This window comes from Meles meles, chromosome 9 (assembly GCF_922984935.1).
Source record: "Meles meles chromosome 9, mMelMel3.1 paternal haplotype, whole genome shotgun sequence".
NCBI classification, from domain to species: Eukaryota; Metazoa; Chordata; class Mammalia; order Carnivora; family Mustelidae; genus Meles; species Meles meles.
In genome coordinates, this window is record NC_060074.1 from 19,823,352 (window position 1) to 19,849,213 (window position 25,862).

At 38.7% G+C, this 25,862-nt stretch overlaps 1 protein-coding gene across 2 annotated transcripts in view; it reads left to right on the plus strand.

Annotated features, from left to right (window-relative positions):
• Positions 1–21,785, plus strand: part of PTH2R (parathyroid hormone 2 receptor) — an 89,966-nt gene extending 68,181 nt beyond the window's left edge. The window contains exons 9-13 of one of the 2 annotated variants that reach the window (XM_046019731.1): positions 5,344–5,410; positions 11,426–11,520; positions 18,430–18,568; positions 19,978–20,019; positions 21,390–21,785. In XM_046019731.1, coding sequence (XP_045875687.1) covers positions 5,344–5,410; positions 11,426–11,520; positions 18,430–18,568; positions 19,978–20,019; positions 21,390–21,785 — 739 coding nt within the window. The remainder of the gene's footprint in view (positions 1–5,343; positions 5,411–11,425; positions 11,521–18,429; positions 18,569–19,977; positions 20,020–21,389) is intronic. The other variant, XM_046019732.1, reaches the window with a different exon arrangement.
• The last annotated feature ends 4,077 nt before the right edge of the window (positions 21,786–25,862 follow it).

Sequence of the window (25,862 nt, forward strand, 5' to 3'; positions counted from 1 at the left end):
GGGTTCCCCTTTCTCCACAACCTTTCCAACATTTGTCATTTTTTGATTTGTCAATTTTTGCTATTCTAACTGGTATAAGGTGGTATCTAAATGTGGTTTTGATATGAATTTACCTGATGGCTAATGATGAGGAAACTTTTTTCATGTGTCTTCTTTTGAATACTATCTCTACATGTCTTCTGCCCATTTTTTGACTTGATTATTAGTTTTTTGGGTGTTGAGTATGAGAACTCTTTCCAGACCTTGGATACCAGCCCTGTAGTGTCATTTGCAAATATCTTCTCCTGTTCTTTGGGTTACCTCTTTGTTTTGTTGACTGTTTCTTTTGCTGTGCAGAAGACTTTTGTCTTGATGAAGTCCCAAAAGTTCATTTTTGCTTTTGTTTCCCTTGCCTTTGGAGACATGTCTTGAAAGAAGTTGCTGTGGCTGATGTCGAAGAGGTTACTGCCTATGTTCTTCTCTAGGATTTTGATGGATTCCTTTCTCACATTGAGGTCTTTCATCCATTTTGAGTTTATTTTTGTGTATGGTGTAAGAGAATGGTCCAGGTTCATTCTTCTGTATATGGCTGTCTAATTTTCCCAGCACCATTTACTGAAGAGACTGTCTTTTTTCCATTGTATATTTTTTCCTGCTTTTTTGGAGTTGAGGGTCCATATCTGGACTCTCCATTCTATTCCATTGGTCTATGTGTCTGTTTTTGTGCCAGTACCATGCTGTCTTAGTGATCATAGCTTTGTAATATAGCTTGAAGTCAGACAATGTGATGCCCCCAGCTTTGTTTTTCTTTTTCTTGGCCATTTCGGGTCTTTTCTAGTTCCATACAAATTTTAGGATTGTTTGTTATAGCACTTTGAAAAATGCTATTGGTATTTCGATTGGGATGGCATTGAAAATGTAGATTTCTCTGGGAAGGATAGACATTTTAACATTATTTATTCTTCCAATCCATGAGCATGGAGTGTTTTTCCATCTTTTTGTGTCTTCTTTGATTTCTTTCATGAGTGTTCTGTAGTTCCTAGAGTATAGATCCTTTACCTTTTTTGTTAGGTTTATTACAAGGTATCTTGTGGGTTTTGGTGCTATTGTAAATGGAATTGATTCTTTAATTTGTCTTTCTACAGTTATATTGTTAGTGTATAAAAAAGTATCTGATTTCTGTGCATTGGTTTTGTATCCTGCCACATTACTGAATTGCTGTATGAGTTTTAGTACTTTTGGGGTGGAGTCTTGTAACTCCACCCCAAAAGCTTAATGTTTCCACATTAAGCGCCATGTCATCTGTGAAGAGAGAGAGTTTGACTTCTTCTTTGTCAATTTGAATACCTCTTTTTTCTTTTTGTTTTCTGATTGCTGTTGCTAGGACTTCTAGTACTATGTTGAACAATAGTGGCGAAAGTGGGCATCCCTGTCGTGTTCCTTATCTCAATGGAAAGGCTGTCTGTTTCTCTCCATTGAGAATGATATTTGCTGTGGGTTTTTCACAGATAGATTTTATGAAGTTGAGGAATGTTCCCTCTATCCCTATACTTTGAAGAGTTTTAATCAGGAATGGATGTTGTATTTTGTCAAATGCTTTTTCTGCATCAGCTGAGAGAACCGTGTGGTTCTTCTCTCTTCTGTTATTAATATGTTCCATCACATTGATTGATTTGTGAATGATGAACCACCCTTGCATCCCAGGGATAAATCCTACCTGGTTGTGGTGGATAATCCTTTTAATGTACTATTGGTTCCTATTAGCTAGGATCTTGTTGAGAATTTTGGCATCCATATTCATCAGGGATATTGGTCTGAAATTCTTCTTTTTGAGGGGGGTCTTGCCTGGTTTGGGGATCAAGGTAATGCTGACCTCATGGAATAAGTCTGCAAGTTTTCCTCCTGTTTCTCTTTTTTGATACAACTTCAGGATAGTAGGAATTATTTCTTCTTTGATTGCTTGGTAGAATTCCCCAGGGACTCCATCAGTTTGTAGAATCTTGTATTTTGGGAGGTTTTGATCATTGCTTCAATCTCATTACTGGTTATTGGTCTATTCAGGTTGCCAATTTCTTCCTATTTCAGTCTTGGTAGTTTATAGCTTTCCAGGAATGCATTCATTTCCTCCAGGTTGCTTAATTTATTGCCGTGTAGCTATTGGTAATAATTTTTAATGATTGTTTCTATTTCCTTGGTATTAGTCATGATCTCTCCCGTTTCATTCATAATTTTACTAATTTGGGTCTTTTCTATTTTCTTTTGGATAAGTCTGGCCAGTGGTTTATCAATCTTATTAATTCTTCCAAAGGATCAATTTCTAGTTTCGTTGATCTGTTCTACTGTATTTCTGATTTCTAATTCATTGATCTCTGCTCTAATCTTAATTATTTTCTTTCTTATGCATGGGTTAGGCTTAATTTGTTGTTGATAGTTTGTGTATTCAGGATTTTTCTATTTTTTTCTATTTTTTTGAGGGAGGCTTGGATAGCTATGTATTTCTCCGTTAGGACCGCCTTTGCCATATCCTATAGGTCTTGGACCGATGTGTTTTCATTCTCGCTGGTTTCCAGGAATTGTTTAAGTTCTTCTTTGACTTCCTGGTTGACCCAGACATTCTTGAGCAGGATGGTCTGTAGCTTCCAAGTGTTTGAATTTCTTCCAAATTTTTCTTGAGATTGAATTCCAGTTTCAAGACATTATGGTCTGAGAATATGCAGGGAATAGTCTCAATCTTTTGGTATCAGTTGAGACCTTATTTGTGATCTAGTATGTGGTCTGTCCTGGAGAAAGTTACATGTACGCTTGAGAAGAATGTGTATTCTGTTGTTTTAGGGTGGAATGTTCTGTATATATCTCTGAGGTCCATCTGGTCCAACATGTCCTTCAAAGCTCTCATTTCTTTGTTGATTTTCTGCTTAGATCATCTGTGAAATTGGAGTGTTCAGGTCTCCTACTACTAACATATTATTATCAATATGTCTCTTTATTTTGGTGAACAGTTGGCTTATGTAGTTGGCTGCTCCCATGTTGGGGGCATAGATATTTACAATTGTTAGATCTTCTTGTTGGATAGACCCTTTAATGATATAGTGTCCTTCCTTTGCTTTCAGTCTGGATGTATCTTTAGGTTCAAAATGAGTCTCTTGTAGACAGCATGTGGATAGGTCCTGTCTTTTTATCCAATCTGCAATCCTGTGCCATTTTATGGGAGCACTTAGGCTGTTCACATTGAGAGTGATTATTGACAGATATGATTTTATTGTCATCATGTTGCCTGTGAAGTCCTTGTTTCTATGGATTGTCTCTGTATATTTCAGTTCTATATCATTCTTGGGGTATTTCTCCTCTTACAGAACCCCCCCCTTAAATATTTCTTGCAGGGCCAGCTTAGTAGTCACATATTCATTCAGTTTCTGTCAGTTCTGGAAGCTCCTTATCTCTCCATCCATTCGTAATGACAGCCTTGCTGGATAAAACGTTCTTGGCTGCATGTCCTTCTCATTTACTACCCTGACTATGTCTTGCCAGCCCTTTTTAGCTTGCCAGGTCTCTGTGGATAGGTCTGACATTATTCCCATGTTCCTCCCTCTGTATGTAATGAATATCTTCCTTCTAACTGCCCTTGAGGTGGTTTCCTTGGTTTTACTGTTACATACTGGGGCATTGGTCTGTTCTCCTTGATCTTGGGAGAAGTCCTCTCTGCCTCTAGGACACAAATTCTTGTTTCATTCCCCAGATTAGGGATGTTCTTGGCTACAATTTGCTTAAATATAACTTCTAGTCCTCTCTCGCCAGCTTCTCAGGGATCCCAATAATTCTGACATTGGAATATTTCATGGCATCATTTATTTCTCTAGTTCTGTTTTCATGGATTTTAAGCTATTTCTTCCAGGCTTCCTCCTGTTCCTTCTTTTCTATCAGTTTGTCTTCTAGATCACTAATTCGTTCTTCTGCCTAGCTTGACCTAGCTGTTAGAGTGTCTAGATTAGATTGGGTCTCATTGATAACATTTTTTGAGTCCTGCCAGATCAGCTCTCATTTCTGCCTGTACAGAATCTATGCTGTCATTTTTTAAAATGTTTTCTCCATCCTAGCTATTATCAGCATAACTATTACCCTGAAGTCTATTTCTGACATCTTGCTTAAATCCATATCTATTAGTTCTGTGGCAGAGATCACAGTTTCTGAGTTTTTCCTATGTTGGGAGTTCCTCCTCTTAGTCATTCTGTTGAGGGGTCATTGAGGGAATGTACAGAGTCCAAATTATTGACCACAACCCAAGCAGGATGCACCTGTTTTATAGGGACCTTAGGGTTGTCAGCCTCTTGTTCTTTGCGCCTGTCTTCTGGGGGAAGGGACTGCCATGCTGTTACTCAGGCAACCCTATTTGGATGGAGTTGCCCTGCCCCCTTTGGCGGGGAATGGGCTGAGTGAAAACTGCTTTTGGGGGGGATTTTGTTCTCTGGCAGCTTTCTCTGATGGCTTTCCGCATCCCCGCCAAGAGTCAGACAGAAGTGACTGTATCCAATCCTCTGTCTCAACAGAGAAATCTGTCTGTTTGGTGAGCTCTCCAGGCCACACCTCCCCACTTCTGCCTGTGCTGGCCAAAACCCGCATCCTGGGTTGTACACCCCACAGCAGCACTCCCAGCCCTTGCTTCCAGGTCCAGGCACATCTCTGCCCTTTGTCCTTCTAAAACCGCCAGTTGCCTCCAGTTCCCACATGCCCCTCCCCAGCACCGCCCCCCCACCCTGGCACCTCCAGGTTCCAGTCTGGGGGGCTGCCCTAAAGTCCTTTCCCTGCTACTACCAGTCTGCGAGTCTGTGCCTGGTCCCCCACGAGGGAGTCTTTTGTGCTCCAGAGGTACAGGATTCCAGACACTCCCTCCCCCTTCCATTTATTTTCCAATAGCTGCCCGAGGAACATGACTCCCTGCTTCATACCTTGAGACCAACTCCCGGAGATATTGTTTGTAGAGATTCAGATATATCTTCTTACATCACAGACTGATTTAGTGGGTGTTCAGAATGGTCTGGTCAGGTCAATTCAGGGGACCAGTTGAAATAGGGTCCCCTACTCCTCTGCCATCTTTCAGGTACTCCTGTGCATCATATTTAAAAAAGAATAATTTTTTTGTGGCTCTGAAAATAATATTTATAATCTTCTATAGCTAATAGTATAGCAACTAGGTCCTATTACACATTTTTTTACTGGTTTGGGTGTTTTATGAGATTTCATTTTGTCTACTTATTTTTTAATCAAAAGCTTGGGACTGGAATGTTCAGTAAAACTTAAATGCTACTTAATTCTCACCGCCTATTTGCTTTGTCAGTTTATTCATGAAAGTTCTTTTTCATGTCTCAGATGCTGGGAACTCAGTGCTGGAAACATCAAGTGGATTTACCAAGCCCCAATCTTAGCAGCTATTGGGGTAAGTGTTAAAAGCTTATGTTGTGGAAAGAAAGAAAAAGGATGCATAATTAAACTGCTGCTAAAACCAAGAGAAATTGTGCCTCTCACTTCTACAAACCTTCTACAAAGGTTTAGGAGACTCGAATTACAGCAATAGCTAATGGGAGAGTCTGGGCTGGGGTCATACCAATATTCATGGGTGACACTGAGATCCATGCATAAAGCACACATCTTCCCTTTTTTTTTTTTTTTTTTTTTTTTAAAGATTTATTTATTTGACAGATAGAGATTACAAGTAGGCAGAGAGGCAGGCAGAGAGAGAGGAGGAAGCAGGCTCCCAGCTAAGCAGAGAGCCCGATGCGGGGCTCGATCCCAGCACCCCGGGATCACGACCTGAGCTGAAGGCAGAGGCTTTAACCCGCTGAGCCACCCAGGCGCCCCCACATCTTCCCTTTAATCAGCTAGCACATGGGTTCAATTCTGGGGCTTCAAAATATCTGTGAACATTTACATGTTCAAGGAGCTGGAAGGTCCTAAAACTTTTCCCCCTTTGCATACATTATATTAGAGCTCCACTTTAATGTTCTGATCACTTGGTAGTAGGTCAGGAGAAGGAGGCAAATAGCCAGAGAATGGAGGAATTACTGAGAGAGAGAAAAATGATAGTATGATTCATTATAAAGCATTGACTAAAGCTCTTCCTTGGCTTGCCATCCCCAAGGAGTTAAGATGATTCTGTACGGAAACATAGCCCACAAAACCCTGTCTGATAGGTCATGGGAAAAAGACTGGAGTAAACAATGCATATTGCATGGACCTTTTCTGTCTGTTGTATTTCACTTACATATTATTACATGTGTGTTGTAAAAGAAAACAAATTTACACTTCTTTGTGTCTAATACAAGTCCCCAAAATGTTTATTCTTAATTTCCCTTGGAGATTTTATCTCATTAGCTTCTCCATGGTTTGATGAAGAAATTATACTTGTATTAATTCAAGATTATAAACATCTTAAGAAGAGGACTTATGTTCCCATATTAACTGTTAAATCACTTGAAAGTAATGCAGCAACCTAATTTTTAACTAAATTTTTTTTTTTTGGTCTTTGATCTTCAGTTTCTCACATTTCACATTTCGTTTTCTGTAGCATAATGCATCACCAGGTTTATCATTATATTGTCATGTTTGATGGCAGAGGGACAGCTATTAATGGGACTGAGGTTTTGTAGGATCTATCCAGAATCAGAGAAAAGCTTATTTATCTCATAGGAAAAAGGCAGAAACAGAAAGAGAGAAGCTTGAAAAGGACTCATCATTTCAAAAGGCCATTGAGTAAATGTTTATAGGGAGAAAGAAAATATAGAAGACTTTTAGAGAAGCCAGTTTGTATCCTTGCTAAAACAGCCCTTTAGCAAATTAGATCCCATTTCAATGTCCTAGGAGAAGCTGAGAACAGACTGTGGTTAAATGAATGAATGACTTAAATTTATAAACTGTTATCATTTTAATATTAATGAAGTACTGCTATCTTAGTCTAGTGATGAACTATCCCATCAAATCATCTAGTGATAAACTGCATTCCTAGGGAACATTAGTGAACTTAAAGATACAAATTAACTTAATAAAGTAGTGTCTAGCCTTTACTACTCTTATTTCCCTTTCATCCACTGATATTCTGTCCTCATCTGTGCTTGCTAGCCTTTCATCTTCTTTCTTCCTAAGTTCCTCCTCCACTGTATTTGTTCGCCCATCGCTTACCATCCTCTTTTTAAGGGGATAACTTAGGTTTTATTACTTTTTTGTGTCCTCAGTGCCTTGTACTGGAATTGTGAAATGATATAATTAAATATTATATGAAAATGTGGGCAAATTTAAGAACATTAAGTATGAGTTTTCATTTGACAAAAAGAAAAGACATATTAAAACTCCAAGAAATCCTTACCAAATTAAGAATTGACGCAAAGAACAGTGGACAAAAGTACATCATGAGATGTCCTCCATTGAAACAGTTGATTTTTAACCAAAACTTTGTTTTTTGTTTGCAGATCTTAGAGAAGTTTATTTGCTGAGATTTCTACATTGCAAAGAAAAACAGTAAAATTAGGTGATTATAGAGGTTCTAGAAGATTCCCCATTGGGGAAAGGGAGCTAGAAATGATGGTATATTCAATGCACCTGCATTTTATTTTTTTATTTTAATTTTTTAAAAGATTTTATTTATTTATTTATTTGAGAGAGATGATGAGAGCAAAAGAGAGCATGAGAAGAGGGCAGGTCAGATGGAGAAGCAGTCTTCCCACCAAGCAGGGAGCCTGATGCGGGACTTAATCCTGGGCTGAAGGCAGTTGCCCAACCACCCAGGTGCCCTGCATATGCATTTTAAAGAAAACTTAGATGAAATCCATTTTCGTCTTCTTGATTAAATGATGGCACCTTCAAAGCAAGAATTCTTTAGTATTTTTCCAGTATCACAATATCCATTTAATCTCAAAAATTTAGTTACGATCTCAGGGTTGTGAGATTGAGCCCTGCTTGAGATACTCTCCCTCTTTTTCTCCCTCTCCTCCCATGTATGTTCCCTCTCTTTCTGAAATAAAGAAATAACTAAAATCTTTTAAAAAAATCAAAGATTCAAAGATTCAAGAGCACCTTTCTGTTCACTGAATTACCTTTTTGTTTTAGTATTATAATTCAATTACCACAGTTCGCTTTAAGATTCCCTCATTTTATTGTAGAACCAGTCTGTAATGGAAGAGATGTGCCCTGAACTCCATCCTAGTGTTTTGAGTGAGGTGTCCCTTCCTCTCAGCTGTTCAGTGTCCTGAAGCTAGAAAGGATAATGCAAATAACAACAGACACTGCATAGTGTCATGTAGTGGCCACTGTTCTTAGTGCTTTATTTACATAGATTTATCTGATCTTCTAAGTGGAGAAACTCCCCAATCACACAGTTAGTGAATGGTAGAGTGGGATTCTAACTTCAGGGTCAGTGTCCCTACCCAATAAACTCCCTGCATTTACAGTAAAATCCAACATCCCCAGTAGTCTAGGGAAGACTCTGTCACTTGTGTTTGCACCCTTTACATGTCATGCCTCATCCACATTTTTTCCTTTCAGTTCCTTGAACCTGTCCACCTCTGTCTCCTCCATATTCTATGCTGCCTTCTTAGAAGCCTGGAATGTGCTTCCTTCTATCCCTCCCTTTAACTGCAACTGTTCATTGTGGCCTTCTTGATGCCTCCAGTCTAAATTAGGTCACCTGTTATAACCCAAAGAGCAAGGTGAGGTTTTTCTCTAGATCATCACAATGTATAAAACTTGTGAGAGTTGAAAGTCCATCTTGTACACTAAGCCGCAAGGACCATATTTTCCTAAATGTCTGTATTTCTAGTACCTAGCAAGCTTCCTGACCCATAGTGATCACTCAGTAAATGCTCATTGGAAAAATAAAGCTGGCATACAAACTAGATGCCCTGGAGAACTGGTAAGAGGAAAGAGGTTAGATAAGAACCCAAAGCAAAGTTAGGTATGATTACAGAACCTTTGAGTCCATTTCATGCATGCTTTTCATTTCTAGAGAAGGAAACTAAAGCCTACGCAGATAAAGGTCTCATAGCTAGTGTGACAAAATAAGATTATAACTACATTTTTTGACCATGTTCTTTTCACTTGCACTCCAAAACATGTCAAGATATTTTCTTGAATTTATGGGAAAAAGATTTTTTTCCAATTTTAAGGTAATGTTTATAGTATTTTATATATCAACTGTGGATAAAATATTTGCTTTTCACACTTGTATTATATGTAGCATGGTCTTATATAAATAAATATGCTCCATATATGCTATCAAAAATATTTGCCAATACTTTTATTTATTTAATTTTAATTTTTTGAAGATTTATTTATTTGAGAGAGAGAGAGAGAGAGCACACAAACAAGCATGAGTGTAAGAGTGTAGGAGGGAACTGAGCTTCCTAGGCATTCCACCAAATCTTTAAAATAGAAGTTGGATCCCTCATTGAATTCTGGCTTTGGATATTAGAATAGCAGTAATTCTATTAATTGGCGTTTATGTATCTGGGAGTAAAATCTGACTGGAAAAAAAAAGACACCAATTCTCATGAAGGTTAAGCAGAGTGGGTGAGGTGAACATTTAAATATGACAAGTGCTGTGCTAGGGCTGAAACAGCTTCTGAGAAAAGCTGACATTCAGCCTGAAACCTAGGAACAAGCTAACCTAGTAAGGAAAGGAGAGCAGAGGGAGTGGAAGAATGATCGGGCAGAGACGACTCCAGGAACAAAGTCTCTGAGATAGCCTGAAGGGCCAGAAGTTTCAAAACTTAAATTTTGAGTTCTTTGTTTTGATTCATTTGTGGTTCACTTTGAATGCATCTTCAAATTTTTAATTGAGAAAGACTCTAATGTTTATGTTTGCATTATTTAAAAACCATATTTGCATAAAATTTATTCAATGTGTGACTAGTTTTAATGCTTAGGGAGTGGTCATTTTATTCAACTTCTCAGTTTCCTATTTCTTTGTTTTACCTGTACTTTGCCTGAAGTAGATCTTTAAGCAAAATTTTGGAGGAAGTCCACATGAGAGATACAAGGACTCTCCAAATAATTTTCTCTAGAATTATTTCTACACCTTTTAAAATGAAATTTAAAAATCTCACCAGAAATTTCCACTTGGTCTTGTTTTTTTCATTCCATTTGCCCAGTGTGTAAGGTCATTTATAGACTCAGATCTTCCTTTAGCAAAGGAATTTTCCTCTCATATTTTTATTGATTCCTTCAATTTATCATAATCTTTTCTACAGAGACAGAAATAAATCTGCACAATGACGCTCAATTCCATGTCATCCGTGTAAACATCTCTCCCCTTGTCATACGGGTCTTTGTTCTTTATCCCCCCATTTGGGAAGAGTCTTCAGTGGTCTACATTGCTCAATGTGTTCTTCTGCTTTGTTAGATCTACTGTTTGCTGTTTCGGATATTGATTTTAAAACTTGATTTATTTTAGATTCTTTACAATCTTTTCTTAATCCACCCTGCTCTTTAAGAAATTTCTGTCTTCATCTCAATCTGCTCTAACTCAACTCTGTTTTATGGGCAGCATGGTGTTATGGTGGAGTCCAACTCTCCATTATCCAGGTCGCACGGGCTTCAGGGCGCTGCTGCTTGCTGGCTGTGTGATCAGGGATAATTTCTGGAAGCTGTTACTCAGGTTCTTTACCCACAAAATGGGGACAATGAAGTGCCTATCTCATGGAACTGTTGTGACGACTAAGAGTCAATTCACCTCATACACTTAGAATAGTAAATAAGTAGTTGATAACTTAGTTCCTAATTCACCTTTATTCTCTACTTACCTAAATTATTCAGAGTAATTATTTGGAATTTTACCCAACTGGTATAGGAGCTATCAGTGTGTGTGTACATGGGTATATTTTATTAACTGATCTTTTAAGGCAACACCCTATACTTCTCATTTGTTAGAAGAGGGACACCATCCCCCAAACAACTCTACTATTCCTCTCCCTAAAATAGACACAGAAGCTGGGAAATTAATTTCAAAAAGGGCATTTAGTTATATTTACATAATAGCTATTATCCTTTATCCTGCCAGTCTGCCACAGGACTTTATCTGAACTTTCCTTTGGAAATTCCCCATCGATTCTGGCAGATCGTCTTCTGATATTTCTTTTTTTTTTTCTTTTCAGCGTAACAGTATTCATTGTTTTTGCACCACACCCAGTGCTCCATGCAATACGTGCCCTCCCTATTACCCACCATGTGTTTCGTCCTCTGGTATTTCTATTCAGTGCTGTTGAGACTTTTTATCTCTGTGTTTTCACGAGGGCAACTCATGAATCACTAGCCATCTGATTTATTATCTCAGGGTCCCTCATTCACATTTGTGGAATAGGTAATTTTCAGTTTTTGAATATAAAGAAGTTTAATTTATATAAATTTTTATAAAAATCTTGGAGACTCCCTTAATAATGCTTTTCAATATTACCTTCTCTTTCAGCTCAATTTTATTCTGTTTCTGAATACTGTTAGAGTTCTGGCTACCAAAATCTGGGAGACCAATGCAGTTGGGCATGACACAAGAAAACAATACAGGTAATTGCAGGACAGGCACGCACCAGAGGAAATATTTGTGTTACTATTTAAAGAACAGATATTGATTGATCTGAAATGTCTCTGAGAGATAAATTTATGCATATGAATTTTCATTTGGTTTAATTGTGCAATTTATCAGGAGAGTATGTGTATTTTAGGAAAATTTAAATAACCCAAAACCTTCCTAATGTGTTTAAATTTTAAGTATTAATTAATATAATTTTTAAATCTGTTCTTAGCATATTGGAATTTTCCAATAAACTGTGTGACTTCCTAGAAAATCTCTTGTTGATGATCTTGGCAGACAATTTTATCCGTGTTCTTAAAATAATATGTCATAACTGAAAATATCAAGAAATTGGGTTTGCTGTGTTGTTTCCAATCAGTCCATCAGACTGGCCTCTACTGAATATAAATCTTTAAGAACTTTCAAATGTACTGAGTGAGTGAGGTCTGTTTTTCAGTCTTTCAAGAAGAAAGGGGAAAATTGAGTGTTTATAATCATTATTGAACTATCTTAAGGGTGTGTCAACTTTTTCCAGTGATCATTTTGGGAGTTCTGAATAACAGCAGCCTCTACCCAACTGGATATACACATCCAGTAGTCTGGTGGATTTGATCTTCTGGTGGAATTGATCTTTATAATCCCAAGCAATAACTATTTCTTTTTGTCTTGGTTTGTTAGGAAATGCTATATGAGACACAGAAAGGAAGAAACCATAGTCAGTATTTTGGTCCTGTGTCACACATGTTCTCAAAGCCCTTTGTTGAGTCGTTTCTCTCTACTGTTTAGGCAACATTCACTGTCAAGAGGAAAAGATGCTGGGTGTGGACTGCAGTCTGGAGTAGGCTGCAGAGTATGAACAAACCAGCAGCTGTAGGCTCCAGCCATTTGTAATGTGCTGTTAGCGGTAGTGTTATAAATTGTGGCTGAGAGTTTCCAGTGATGGGCCTTTGCTATACTCATAGCATGTCTCATGTCACATCCCATTGATGAAGACAAAGGCCAAAGGATGAGAGAACAATGGAAAATGTAAATAGCTTTCCATTCTTTTCTGTAAAGTGGAACAGTACAAAGGTTTCTGAAAGTTGTTTATTTTTCTAGCCCTGAATAAAAGCTCCTATTTCTCTAGTTCTGAATGATGTGAACTTGTACTTTCAGTTAAAAGTTTCCCAAGAGATTTGAGAAACTCTGGAGAGAACAAAGGGTGAATTATTGTAAAAAATAGAATAGACAATACTTTGAGTTCATTCAGAGGAGATTATTTCTCAAAATAATGGAAGAGAAACATTTATCAAAGATTAAAGTAATCTACTATTTAGAATTCAGGATAAATTTTAAATAATTGGGGCCTGGAAATTTTTAAATTTTGGAGCCATTAATTTGAACAGGGTCTAGGCTGATAGTAGTCAGGGAAAGTATTTTCCAGCCAAATACATGTTTTTTAAGTAGCTGAAACATATTTAAATTCTTAATAATGTCCAAAGTTACAGATAAGATGGTGAGGAATGACTTCGTCTTTCTTTTTGGAGAGAAACATGTGGGTACTTACTTGGTAGTGATTTGGGAATTCAATATTTAGTTTCTGAGGTCTTAGATCATCTGATTTAAATATCCTCTCACTTTGTAAATAAAGAGACCTAGAAAAATGTAATTTGTGTCTCTATCCCAGTGAAATTCTATCTTTGAAGTTTAACTGAGTATTTAAATTTACACCCACTTATTTTTGTACCTTTAAACTTATATTTCATTTGGTCATTACCTTTGTCAAACAAATGCTCAAATATCAAATATTCTTGCTAACAATGAAAAAACATAGTATATTATATTTAAATTTCCAAATGGTGGTATCTAAAACATTTTTAAACACATTTCCATGCTTATTCCTCTCTGAAAGACTAAAAACATCTTTCAGAGCTGAGATAGGTGAGCATGTGCACACACACAAAGACAGACTTTGGAAAAGTACAAGGTATCCCCTCATTGATATAGTGGTTTAAAATTGAAATGAATTGCCTTTGACTCAGGTCAGGAGCTCAGTGTCCTGGGACTGAGCCCTATTGTTGGGTTCCCAGCCCAGCAGGGAGTCTGTTTCTCCCTCTCCCTCTGCTCTTCCCCACCGTTCCTTCTGTCTCTTGCTCTCTTTCTCTCAAATAAATAAAATCTTAACAAAAAACTTGAAATGAAATAATAGAGTCAGCTTTTAAGAAACTGTTTATTTTGAGATAACTGCAGAATTATTTGCAGTTATAAAAGTAATACAGAGGTAAAATAAAACATACAAGTAATACAGAGTTGTAAAAATAATATACATATATGTATGTAATATATAACATATATCCTTTACCCAGTTTCCCTCGAAAGTGACATTCTACGTATCTGTATTTCACATTAGTTATTTTAAAACAAGAAGGATTTTTCATATTGTGTCGAAAATTAAATAATCTATCAGATTTAACAATAGGGTTAATGCATTTCGTTCTTTTTTTTATTACAACTCAACCCCATTGCAAATTAAGAGAAGATTGCCAGGACTGGAAGAACATGAGATATGAAAAATGCAAAATTCAGTGGAAAAGAACACTTGAATATTTTGGCAAATTTGACTTTCTATTCAACATTAGGCAAAAATTGTATTTATTATTTTTGGAATAAATGCAATCAGTGTTTGTTATGCAGTATGATAGTAAAGAAGACAGGTTTTAAGGTTGAATCCTCTACTCATTGTCTAACTTTGGGTGAATACTTTCCTTTTTTGAGCCTCTGTCCTTATCAGGACATGGGAAAATAATGGCTCTCTCACATAGTTGGCAGAATAAAAGAAGGCAAGCAGTACAAGATATGACAGGAGCATGATAGCCAACAGCTTCATTGACTGAGTACCCTTCTTGTGCTATGCAGGAGATTCAAAGTTAGGAAGACATGGTTTCTGCCTGTGAAAAAAATTAGAGAGAGAGAGAGAGAAATTGATTTAATTAAAGTGAGGACAGTGCTAGTAGAAATGCACTTCCGAAGTGTTATGTGCATAGAAAAAAAGGAAAGATTAATTCAAGCTCAAGAGGGATTGAAAAAGGCTTAGGGTAAGTACTGTTTTTTTTAAAAAGCTAAGTTGACTCTTAGAAGTAGAAAATTTCCAGCACTTTTCACCTGGAGAGAGAGATATTGCAAGAATTGGGTATCTGTTTTCTAAGCAGGACGCTGAGTCCTACACACCATTTGATTCCTTTATATTCCTCCCATGGCTTTGCTCTTGGAAGCTGAGCCACAACCATATCTCCATCAAGCCAGAAGGCCACTTCAGCTGGTGCACCCCTAATCATCTCATTAGACAGCTGTGCCTTTTCAGAGAGCCGGGCTGCAAAGATGTATAATGTGCATGAGTGGCCAGATGGATGGACACCAAGCAAATCAGTGCCCAGGATGGCTGCATGATTTGATGTCAGTGGAAAAATCCATCTTTATAAGTGAACAGACAGATAGATGACCCATGTGTACATTGGCCAGGCACATGCCACTGCTTCAACTTGTTCACTGTCATTGAAGGATAAATTTTAAAAGAGGATGTAATCATAAATGAACACACCTCAAAGATTTTATTTCATTCATTAATGAAGGCAATGGTAAGGCATTACACATGTTTAACAGAGAATTATGAATGTTAAAATGAATTTACATATGGATGCAAATTAACAAATTATTAACATCCACAGGTCTCTAATTTGTGGCATTCCATTGAACACAAATTGCGTTTCTATGGACAGAACTTATTTGCACTGTTGTGGAGGGCAGATTGCTAAGATGAACCTCCCCCAAGATTACTACCTCTGGTGTCTACGCCCTGTATAATCCTCATCCTTCACACACCTTCTTGAGTAAGACCTATGATGGGATAATCTCTCCTTTGATTAGGTTACATTATATTGGAAAGGTGATGCGATAGTCACTCCTGTGACTGGCAGCCTGGAGAGAGATTGTCTTGCAGGCTTTGAAGAAGTAATCTGACATGTTGTGAAGGTCTGTGGTTAAGACCTGAGGGACCTATGGCCAGGACCTCTTAGAGACTGAGAGAGACTAAATAGATATTGGTTTAAGCCTCTAAATTTGTGGTGATTTGTTTCATAGCAATAGAAAATGAATTCAATTACTATCTGGTTTCCTACAAGTTCACTTTTATCTCTACAGAGTTTTTATAAAAGAGCCTAGTCACAGATAAAGGGAGAGAGAAAACCCAGATGGCTGAGCTAGCAGGATTCCCAATAAATTTTAGTCTGACAGCTTTTTCTTACTCTGCATTGAACCAATGTCCTCTCCGTAAACTTTTACGTTTGTGATCATTTCACAATATGTTTTACTTCTTTCTCCCTCCCTCCCCCTTCCTTCCTTCCTCCCTTCCTTCCTTCTTCCCTCCCTCCCTCTGTCCCCTCCCTTCTTTTCTTTTCTTTCTTTTTTTTTCTTTTCTTCTTTGTTTTTATTTATTTATTTTTTAATTTTTTTTTTTTTTTTACCTAGCTTTTGGCTCCTAGGCACAAACAGGAGCCAATTAAAGTTAGCTTGATTTTGAGAATAGTCTCCAGGGGGATTTATCCATCATCTTAAAGGAGGAAGTGCAGGGTGGTTTTGTTTGTTTGTTTTTGTTTTTTTCAGATTGATGTTAACCAAGACTTCTAAAATTCTGCAAGTATGTTCCCCTTTATCTGATTAGAGTGAATTACAATATCATGAAGGTACTCACAGTGTCTTGCTCATATATGCAGTGATGGGAAGAGGGTAGTCACTAGGTAGGGTTTAGGAGGAACCTCCGAAAGTTGAGAGGATGAGTTAGGTCAGAGAAATCCATTGTCTTATCAGCGATGCTGCCTTGAATGAAACAGACTTTAGGTAGAATTCTCAAATTAAGAAGACTATAGGCGAGTCAAAGTAGGAAGTGTGGAACTAGAGCAGCATAGGAGAAAGCCCCTAGACCACCAGGGAAACTGGGTGTGAGGCAGAGCAGATGGTTCTGAGCCAAGAGGAGCAGAACGCCTGGGCAATACTGAGAGATACAAGAGGCAGAGGAGAATGAGATGGGGTAGGTGTGCAACTCCAAATGCCTAATTTAGGCATTTTAGTATGATTCTGTGGGATACCCAGCTCCTGCAGGAGCCAGAAAGATGGTTATAGTAGGAAAATGGATGTGTCTGGAAGATGATCCTCCTTATGAAAGCGTTAGACTGTGAGAGCTCTTATAAACTTCTGGGCCCTGTTCCCTCATTTTAGAGAAAAGAAAGCTGAATTACAGTACCTCAAGAAGTTAATGGCAAATCTGGAACCTGAATCCAGTTCTGTTTAGCTTCACTTATACAGGTTATTTCCAAGAAGAGAACTAAGTAAGTATATAAGTAAGTACATAAGGAAGGAGGGAGGGAAGAGAGGTAGGAAGGAAGGAAGAAAAGTAGCTGGAGGTAAGACTAGTAAGAGAGGGAGAAGGTTGCAGTTGTTTGAGATTACTGAGGTATAAATGATTTGTAAAGAAGGGAATATTTGAGCAATAAAGAATCAACCAGATTTGGCTATTTCTTGGATAAAAAGTACAACAGAAACACATGATGTGCTTGGGTGTATCAGCTATCTGCTGTGCAAATGGATTGCTGCAAATATCTGTGGCTTAACAACACACTTGCTTTTTGACTGTTTCTGTAGGTCAGGAATATGGGCATGGTTTGGCTGGGTCTCCTGCTTCTGAATCTCCTACAAGACCCAGATGATATGACAGTCAGGACGGCTGTCAGGACTGCAGTCTTATCCTAAGACTGGGGAAGAACCCACTTCCAAGAATCCATTTCCAAGTATAGTGTTGACAAAATTCAGTTTCTTGCGGGCTGTTGGCCGATGCCACCTCTCCTTGCCATCTCTCCCATTCAGTAGAGTAGCTCACAACATGGTTACTTGCATCCTTGAACCAAACAAAGGAGAGAGTTTGCTAGTAAACTCTCTTTTTTTACTAGCAAAATAAACTTTCATTTTTACTAGCAAAATGAAAGTTATACTCTTATGAAATGTAATCACGGAAGTGACAGCTCATCATTTTGGCTGTAACCGATCAGTTAGAAGCAAGTTCCTGGTCTTTGCCCACACTCAAGGGGAGAGGACTAACAAGAATATAAATACCAAAGTAGGGATCATTGGGGGTCATTTTAGAATCAACCAACATCTTGGAAACCTGGGGTTCCTCCAGTTACACAAGACAATGTGTATGAAGAGGTAGTTATGGGAAATAAAGTCAAATTGCTTAGTTTGCAAAAAAAGAGTATAAAACTTAAAACAGTAGATATTTTATAGGATATTTGACAGAGGATATTTAGAAAAGTAGGAACTACTGACCACGTGCAGCTTATAAGAAAATACAAAATGATGAATGCAGATCCAAATGTAAGAAGAACTTAAGGTGTAGTTAATTTTAATATATGTGCTGCCGAAGCGAGCACAATTTTTGTAGTTAATTTTAAAATGAAGAAAACAAGCCAAAATGTAATGAATGTAAATGTAAATGAAAGTAAAGAGAGTTAACAAGGATGGAGGTAATACTTGTTTTAAGTCTCAAATGTAGATGTTAAAATAAATTTAGGACAGAGAAAAAGGGCTTTTCATGGCTTTATGAAAATAGCATCCTATGCCAGGAGAGTGGAAATGGGATTAGAAAGATGTACGGGATAATAATCTTGAGAAATGAGAAGAAGTGACTTGATTTAGTATAAAAGGGCAAGAAGAGGAGGGAGGGGAATAAAGACTAGCAGAAGCCACGGGGTTGGAAGAGATGGGAAAAATGCAGCCCCCGTTAGCTCTGGTAAGTTTTGCTTTTTTCCCAGGAAGCTGTCTCTACTGACAGGCACTGGAAGTTGATGAATATAAGGGCTGGTATTCTCTTTCAGGAAACTCGCCAAATCAACCCTGGTCCTTGTGCTGGTCTTTGGAGTGCACTACATCGTGTTCCTGTGCCTGCCCCACTCCTTCACGGGGCTGGGCTGGGAGGTCCGGATGCACTGTGAGCTCTTCTTCAACTCCTTTCAGGTAGAGAGTGCCAGCTGGTAATGTGGTTCTTGCATTTTGCTTTTATTCCCCCCTTGCAACTTTGTTCTCTGCCCCTCTGTTAGGCTTTCAGGGACTTGTCCCCACAGGGCCATGAAAAGGCATTATTCTCTAGAGTCTGTGCTTTTAACCTCTGACCAGAGCAGGAGCTGCTTCTTACAAACACACTTGGGCATTGAGACAAGAAAGTGTATTGTTGTAGAATACATAATGTGTACAGAGTAGCATGTGTGTATGGAAAATAAATGAAAGCCAAAGAAAAAGCAGACAGGGAAGAGGGGGAGAAAAGGAAAAAGTAGCTTCTTTCCTTTTTATCTCATTTGAAAATATGATTACCGTCATCTCTCACATGGCTTTCTGTGGACACCTTTCTTCTCCTCCACGGCTGCCTTTAATCTAGTCTCCATACAAGGGTCTGAAGGATCTTAAAAGTAAATTTGATCATGTCCGTTATCTACCAGAAGTACCCAGAGATTTCCCACTGCACTCCGAATAGGATCCAAATGCCATTTGTTGCCGTGCACAGCCCTCTGTGACAGGGACCCTGTCCAACTGTGATGTTGCATTCCATCGTGATCCCAGCCACCTGCTAAGTTTGAGCCCCACTAGCACTACCACACTTTCTGTTCCTTGAGCTCATTCCTGTCTCGGGCACTCAGAGTTACTGTTCGCTCTGTCTGGAAGGTGCTCCCTGCTAATACTCACAAGGCTTCTTCTTGTCACTCAAACCAGCTTCAACTCGGTCTTCATTGAGTTCCCCATTCATTGTATCTTTTCCATTCTCTTTCACACCGGTTGTTTGGCCTGCATAGCTCTTATTATTTTACATTTTTCTAGTGTGGCTAGTTGTTTATACTTTATCCATCATCCATATTTCCTTCTAGAATGTAGCTCTAAGGGAACAGGGACCTTCTCTGTCTTGATTGACTTGTTTATTCCTGGCATGCTGAGCAGTTTGCCCTGTAGAAACTCAATAAATATTTTTGAGTGAGTAAAACAAAAAGTTTCTTTGTCCTTTTACCATATAATAACCTATGTCCGTAGTTTCCAGCATTCACAGTGTATAAATATCTCTTACCAACCAGGGGATATTCTGTGATCCTTGAGTGACAACATAAATGAAGTTAATATAATAGAAATCAGTTATTTGTGTGTCCTGGAGTATTTTATCCTGTTACTTTATTTGGTTCAGCTGACACCAAGGAAGGATCTCAGACAAATATAATGTAAACTTAAAGATTTGGAAACACTAGGAGAGAATAGTTCATAAAATTATCTGACGGAAGCAAAACACAACCCAGTTTTTCAATGTATGTGTTGTGATCCAAGACGTCTGAGTGCTGTGAACTTCATGAGTTGTCAGCATTCTAACCTTCTCTTCTGTTCCCCAGGGATTCTTTGTGTCTATCATCTACTGCTACTGCAATGGGGAGGTAGGTTTGAAGGACGCCCCCACCCCCGGCCCCTATCCCACAGCTCCAGCTCCAAGTAAGCTTGTCAATGGCCATCACAGTGTGATCTGAATCTCTTTAGGATTCCCAGGAGTTACAGGAAAAAATGAGTAGGGAGAAAGGCGATATTTCAATCACAAATGATTTTGAGAAAGCAAGAATTAATGTAAATAAGCTAGAGTCTTTCTTTTCTAGCACTCTTCAATGTCAGTTCAGTTGGAAACTCCGATAGCAAAACACCAACTTGTTAGAGTGTAAACTGATACTTGGAAGGACAGTGAATTTTGTGTTCCAGTCAATACTTAAACTGATATTTAGTTTCAAGTTCTACAGGAAACAACAAAAAAAAGTTTTCTTGAGACAGGAAAGAATATTTTGATATTTTAAAAACTATACCATGGTGGCGGGACGCTTTCAGTTCATTTAGGGGTTGGCTGGGGAGAAGTAGCCCTACTGTTCTTTCAGGTGACACCAGCTAACCAGATTTCTACTGTTTTCCACAGAACTTCCAGATAAGCTCCTTTTTGGTAAATGGCAATAGCAGTAGAATAGAATCCTCAGTCACATGTTGGAAGCAAGCGCCCCATCCCATTAATAACACATCTGCGTGCTTGCTTTTCATGGTATATAAGTTTCTTCCCCATATTTTCCTCCTTCAGTATCCTTATGCAAAAGTGATAGTATTACATTTCACGTTGAGTACCTTCCATGCCATTCTTCAGCCACAGCTGGCCCTATTTACCTCTCCTTCTCTTCCAACCCATAAGCCTCTTTTCCTTCTCCCACAAGTCAGATGTCTCTTTCTTTTCTTTTCTTTCTTTCTTTCTTTCTTTCTTTCTTTCTTTCTTTCTTTCTTTCTTTCTTTTTCTTTCTTCTTTTTAAAAAGATTTATTTATTTGAGAGAGAGATCAATATCAAGTAGGGTGGGGGTAGGGTCAGAGAAGGAGAGAATCCCTGAACAGTCCTCCCCTCCCCCCCATGAGCGCCCAGGCCAGGGGGCTCTATCCTAGGACCCTGAGATCATGACCTGAAATGAAATCAAGAGTCTGACGCTTAACTGCCCGAGCCACCCAGGTTCCCCAAGTCAGAAGTTTTATGGGCTGCATTGGAAATTCTATTAAAATACTGATCTTGGGTAAGTCCCTTCACCTTTCTCAAAGCCTCCCCTTACTCATCTCTGGTAGTGTACCTATCGCCAAGGTTTTTCAAAGTTGAGAGAGACTATGTACATCAAGTCGCTGGCACACACGGTGGAAAGTCAGTGATAACCATCACCATCGGGCAAACGTCCAAGTCACGGGGCTCCGGGTCTCCCTGATGGTTTCTGACGCACCATGTTTCCTGCGACTTAGGTTCAGTCAGAGGTGAAGAAGTTGTGGAGTCGGTGGAATCTGTCCATCGACTGGAAAAGGACGCCCCCCTGCGGCGGCCACAGGTACGGCTCCGTGCTCACCACGTTGACCCACAGCACCAGCAGCCAGTCGCAGGGGGCAGCCAGCACTCGCCTGGTGGTCATCTCCGGCAAAACCCCCAGGACAGCCGGCCGCCAGCCCGACAGCCACGTGACTTTACCCGGCTACGTCTGGAGTAGCTCGGAGCAGGACTGCCAGCCACACTTGATCCATGAGGAGACCCAGGAAGGGAACGTGAGGCTGCGAGAGGAGATTCCAATGGTGGAGTCCCCCCGGCCATTGGAATTCAAGCCAGACCCGGAAGGAAGCAGAGGAGAAACAGAGGACGTTCTCTGAGCTAACACCGGCGACTTCCAAGAGCGGATTCTTCTGCTTGTGTTGGTTTGGTTGGCATGCCTCTGCGTGAGGCGCAGAACTGAAAATCCAGGGTTCAAAGTGTTACTTCCCAGACGTTTTCAGGTTGCGTGGATTGGATTCTATAAATAGTAAAGACCCAGAAGGAGAGGTGTCAGTGGAGTAGTTTATTACCTTATTTGGGCATTAAATTCTCTTCTAAATTGTTGGTGTGGTACGTGCTTTGTGATTGCTCATTTTTTCCTGCTACGTTTGGGTAGAAAAGATTTCAATTGCTTGGCTCTAGTTTTCTCTCATAAAAATATCACTCTAAGTATGATAGAGATCATTCCATACGTGTCCTTTCCCTTTTAAGAAATTCACATTCTCCTTTTCTCATTTTAATGTACTTCTACAATTTCACGCCTTTTGCCTGTGCATAGGAGCAGTTAGCATCTGAAAACATAGCTTGAACGATGAAAGCGCTAAGCACAAGTACGCACTGGGAAAAAAAAGGCGGCTGGACTTTGATAAGATAATAAATTTGTGAAATATGTTTATTTCTAGAAACAAGGAAAATTACTCAAGATAATATTGCACCTATTCCTTCTTTTGAATGTCTCCTCTGTGACCAGCCAAATCTCTGCTCTTCGCTCCTCTGAGAACCTTGACATGCCACCCGGTTTTCTCTGTCAGTGAGCTTGTGTCTGCAAACCGATTCTGTAATCATTTGTAGTGATAGGCACACTGCATCTGTGCCTTTTTCTCCTTTGTTCTATTATTATATTCCAAATGGTATGTGGAATCTGGCTTTGCTCCATTATGTTAACATTAAAAGTTTGTTCTAAAAATACATTTTGGGTCACTTTAAAAGATTTTCTCTCAGCATCTAACTTTGTTTTTGAGAACCAACCGAATGTTCCTTCTTCAAAACTACAGGGATCAGCATGTAGCTGTAGCACTTTCCCGAATTCGAAACTTCAGTATGTTGTATCAGTGAAACATTTAGTGAGTGTGTATCAGGTATCCACCATCCTGCTGGTTTGTTTTTTGTTTTTTTTTTTTTTACAAACATTAACTTGTTTAATTCAGTTTTATCACTGTCACCCTCTTTACAGATGGTGTTGTGACTCTTAGAAGTGGAGTAACTTGCCTAAAGTTGCACAGCTAGACATTGATGGAACATGGTTTCAGACACAGATCTACTGACTTCAAGTCCTGTGTTCTTAACCATTAGCTCCACTATCACCAATATATATGTTTCTCATTAAGAAATGAAAATATTCAATTAATTTATTCTGGTAGAGAGTGCTTAAGAACTCTTATTATGTCTTAACTTTGACCTTCATGATGTTTCCACTCTAGTGGGGTAGACAGATATATCTATCTATCTATATATAGACAGATATCTATCTATATCTATATCTATATCTATATGATATGAATATATTACAAAGCAATCTGTTTCTAAGTGAAACAATACAGGTCAAGCTGATCAGTCTCATAGTGCTGAATGATTTAACCAACATGCAACTGGTGTCATGATGAATAAGGTACCTTGATGTCTACACACCATCTTGAAAAATATTATACTTTCCTTCTATGCTCATTCTTGCCTTCCTCTTCTGTGCCACACAGAAGTAATTTCCTTCTCATCTTGTTTAGGAAGGTGCCATTGTACAAATTTAATTCATTTGATTCTATGCTTTATTCTCACACTGCAGGCTATCTCCTTATCAGGAAAGAAAGAGCATGGGTGGAAAGATTAAGTTCAGTTCTATAGCTAATTTTCTGCAAGTCTTTATAAAATCACTTAGCTTCCTTTGTAGTTCAAGTTTTCTATCTTTAAAATGAAGATAATATCTGTTTACTTTAGAGAAATGTTCTGGTGATAAGAGAAGTCGCATATTGAAAGCACTTTGTAACATAAAAGTATCATACAAATACTTGGTTTGGGTTGTTGTTACATTACAGTTTCGAGTTAAAATCTGGCTTTTCTCCATTATGTTATAAAAGACCTTACACTACAGACAAAGTGGTTATATCCAAGATCTATAAAGAAGTCCCGAAACTCAACTCAAAAAACAGATCATCACATAAAAAAAAAAAATGGGCAGAAGACATGAACAGACACTTCTCCTAAGATGTATAAATGGGTAACAGACACATGAAAAAATGTTCATCATCATTAGCCATCAGGGAGATTAAAATCAAAACCACATTGAGATACCACATTGAGTTAGAATGGCCAAAATTAACAAGACAGTAAACAACAAGTGTTGGAGAGGATGTGGAGAAAGAGGAACCTTCTTATACTGTTGGTGGGTATGCAAGTTGGTGAAGTCACTTTGGAAAACAGTGTGGAGATTCCTTAAGAAATTAAAAATAGAGCTACCCTATGACCCTGTAATTGCACTTCTGGGGATTTACCCCAAAGATACAGATGTAGTGAAAAGAAGGGTCATATGTACCCCAAAGTTCATAGCAGAAATGGCCACAATTGCTAAACTGTGGAAAGAGCCAAGATGTCCTCAATAGACAAATGGATAAAGAAGATATATGGTCCATATATACAATGGAATATTACATCTCCATCAGAAAGAATGAATACCCAACTTTTGTATCAACATGGACGGGACTGGAAGAGATTATGCTGAGTGAAATAAGTCAAGCAGAGAGAGTCATTAATATGATTCCACAGTGAAGCACAAAGAATAACATGAAAGACATTAGGAAAAGTGAATTGAGGGAAATTGGAGGGGGAGATAAACCATGAGAGACTGTGGACTCTGAGAAACAAACAGGGTTTTGGAGGGGAAGGGGGTGGGGGGTTAGGTGAGCCTGGTGGTGGGTATTATGGAGGGCACGTATTGCATGGAGCACTGGGTGTGGTGCATAAACAATGAATCTTGGAACACTGAAAAAAAGACCTTATTGGTCAGTACAACATAACAATTGTTAGAATATATATCTTTTGATAATATGGAAAATATTAAGAGTTCTTACTTTTCTTTCTTTTTTTTGGAGAGGTCATGCATGTGTATGTGCATACACATAAAGTGGGGGAAAGGGCAGAGGGAGAGGGAGAGAGGGAATCCTAAGCAGGCTCCATGTTGATCATAGAACACAACATGGGGCTTAATCTCATGACCCCAAGATCATGACCTGAGTTGAAATCAAGAGTCCAATGACCAACTGACTGAGACACCCCAGCACCCCAAGTGTTCTTGCTTTCTAAGCCAACCTCATATTTTAAGGCTAGGTTACTAATTCTTTATGTTAACAAGTATGAGTATAATCCTCAGAGTAATCAAAATTTAAAAGTTCAGTTACTCATTTTTTTTTAAAGATTTTATTTATGTGACACAAAGAGAGAGAGATCACTAGTAGGCAAAGAGACAGGCAGAGAGAGAGGGGGAAGTAGGCTCCCTGCTGAGCAGAGAGCCCTATGTGGGGCTCAATTCCAGTACCCTGAGATCATGACCTGAGCCGAAGACAGAGGCTTAACCCAAAGAATGAGCTAGGTGCCCCAAAAGTTCAGTTATTCATTAATTAAACAAATATTTACTTAAAACCTGTCATGTGAAAGATACTACACTATGACCTAGGGCCATAATGAAACCTAAGGCATTAATCGATTCCTAGTAAGGAACAAAGAACCCTGTAGGTGCATGCTAAGGTTCTTTACTTCATCTGTGTACACACACTTTTCTTCCAGGTTTTGATGGTTGCATCCACTTAGATAATAAGTTATACCACTCTTAATTTTATCAAGTAAAATACCAGGTAGTTATTAAGGATTGGCTGATCTAGATTCAGAAGTGCAGCCTACTGGGTGATTAGCTAAACTTGGTCCATGGCTGGGTTTTATTGCTCTATCAAGAGATTGCAGTATATTGTTAAGTTGCCAGCCTTGAAAATATGTTTCCACATAAAAATTATATTTTTCTCAATTTTAAAAATGTCAGGCAATCTTATGAACCAAAAATCAGCTGTTAGAGCTGAATGGTGGCTGACCTTTTCAGATGGGATGACAAAGGTGCAAGTACACCCAGTGCCCATTGGCCTCATCCACTTATT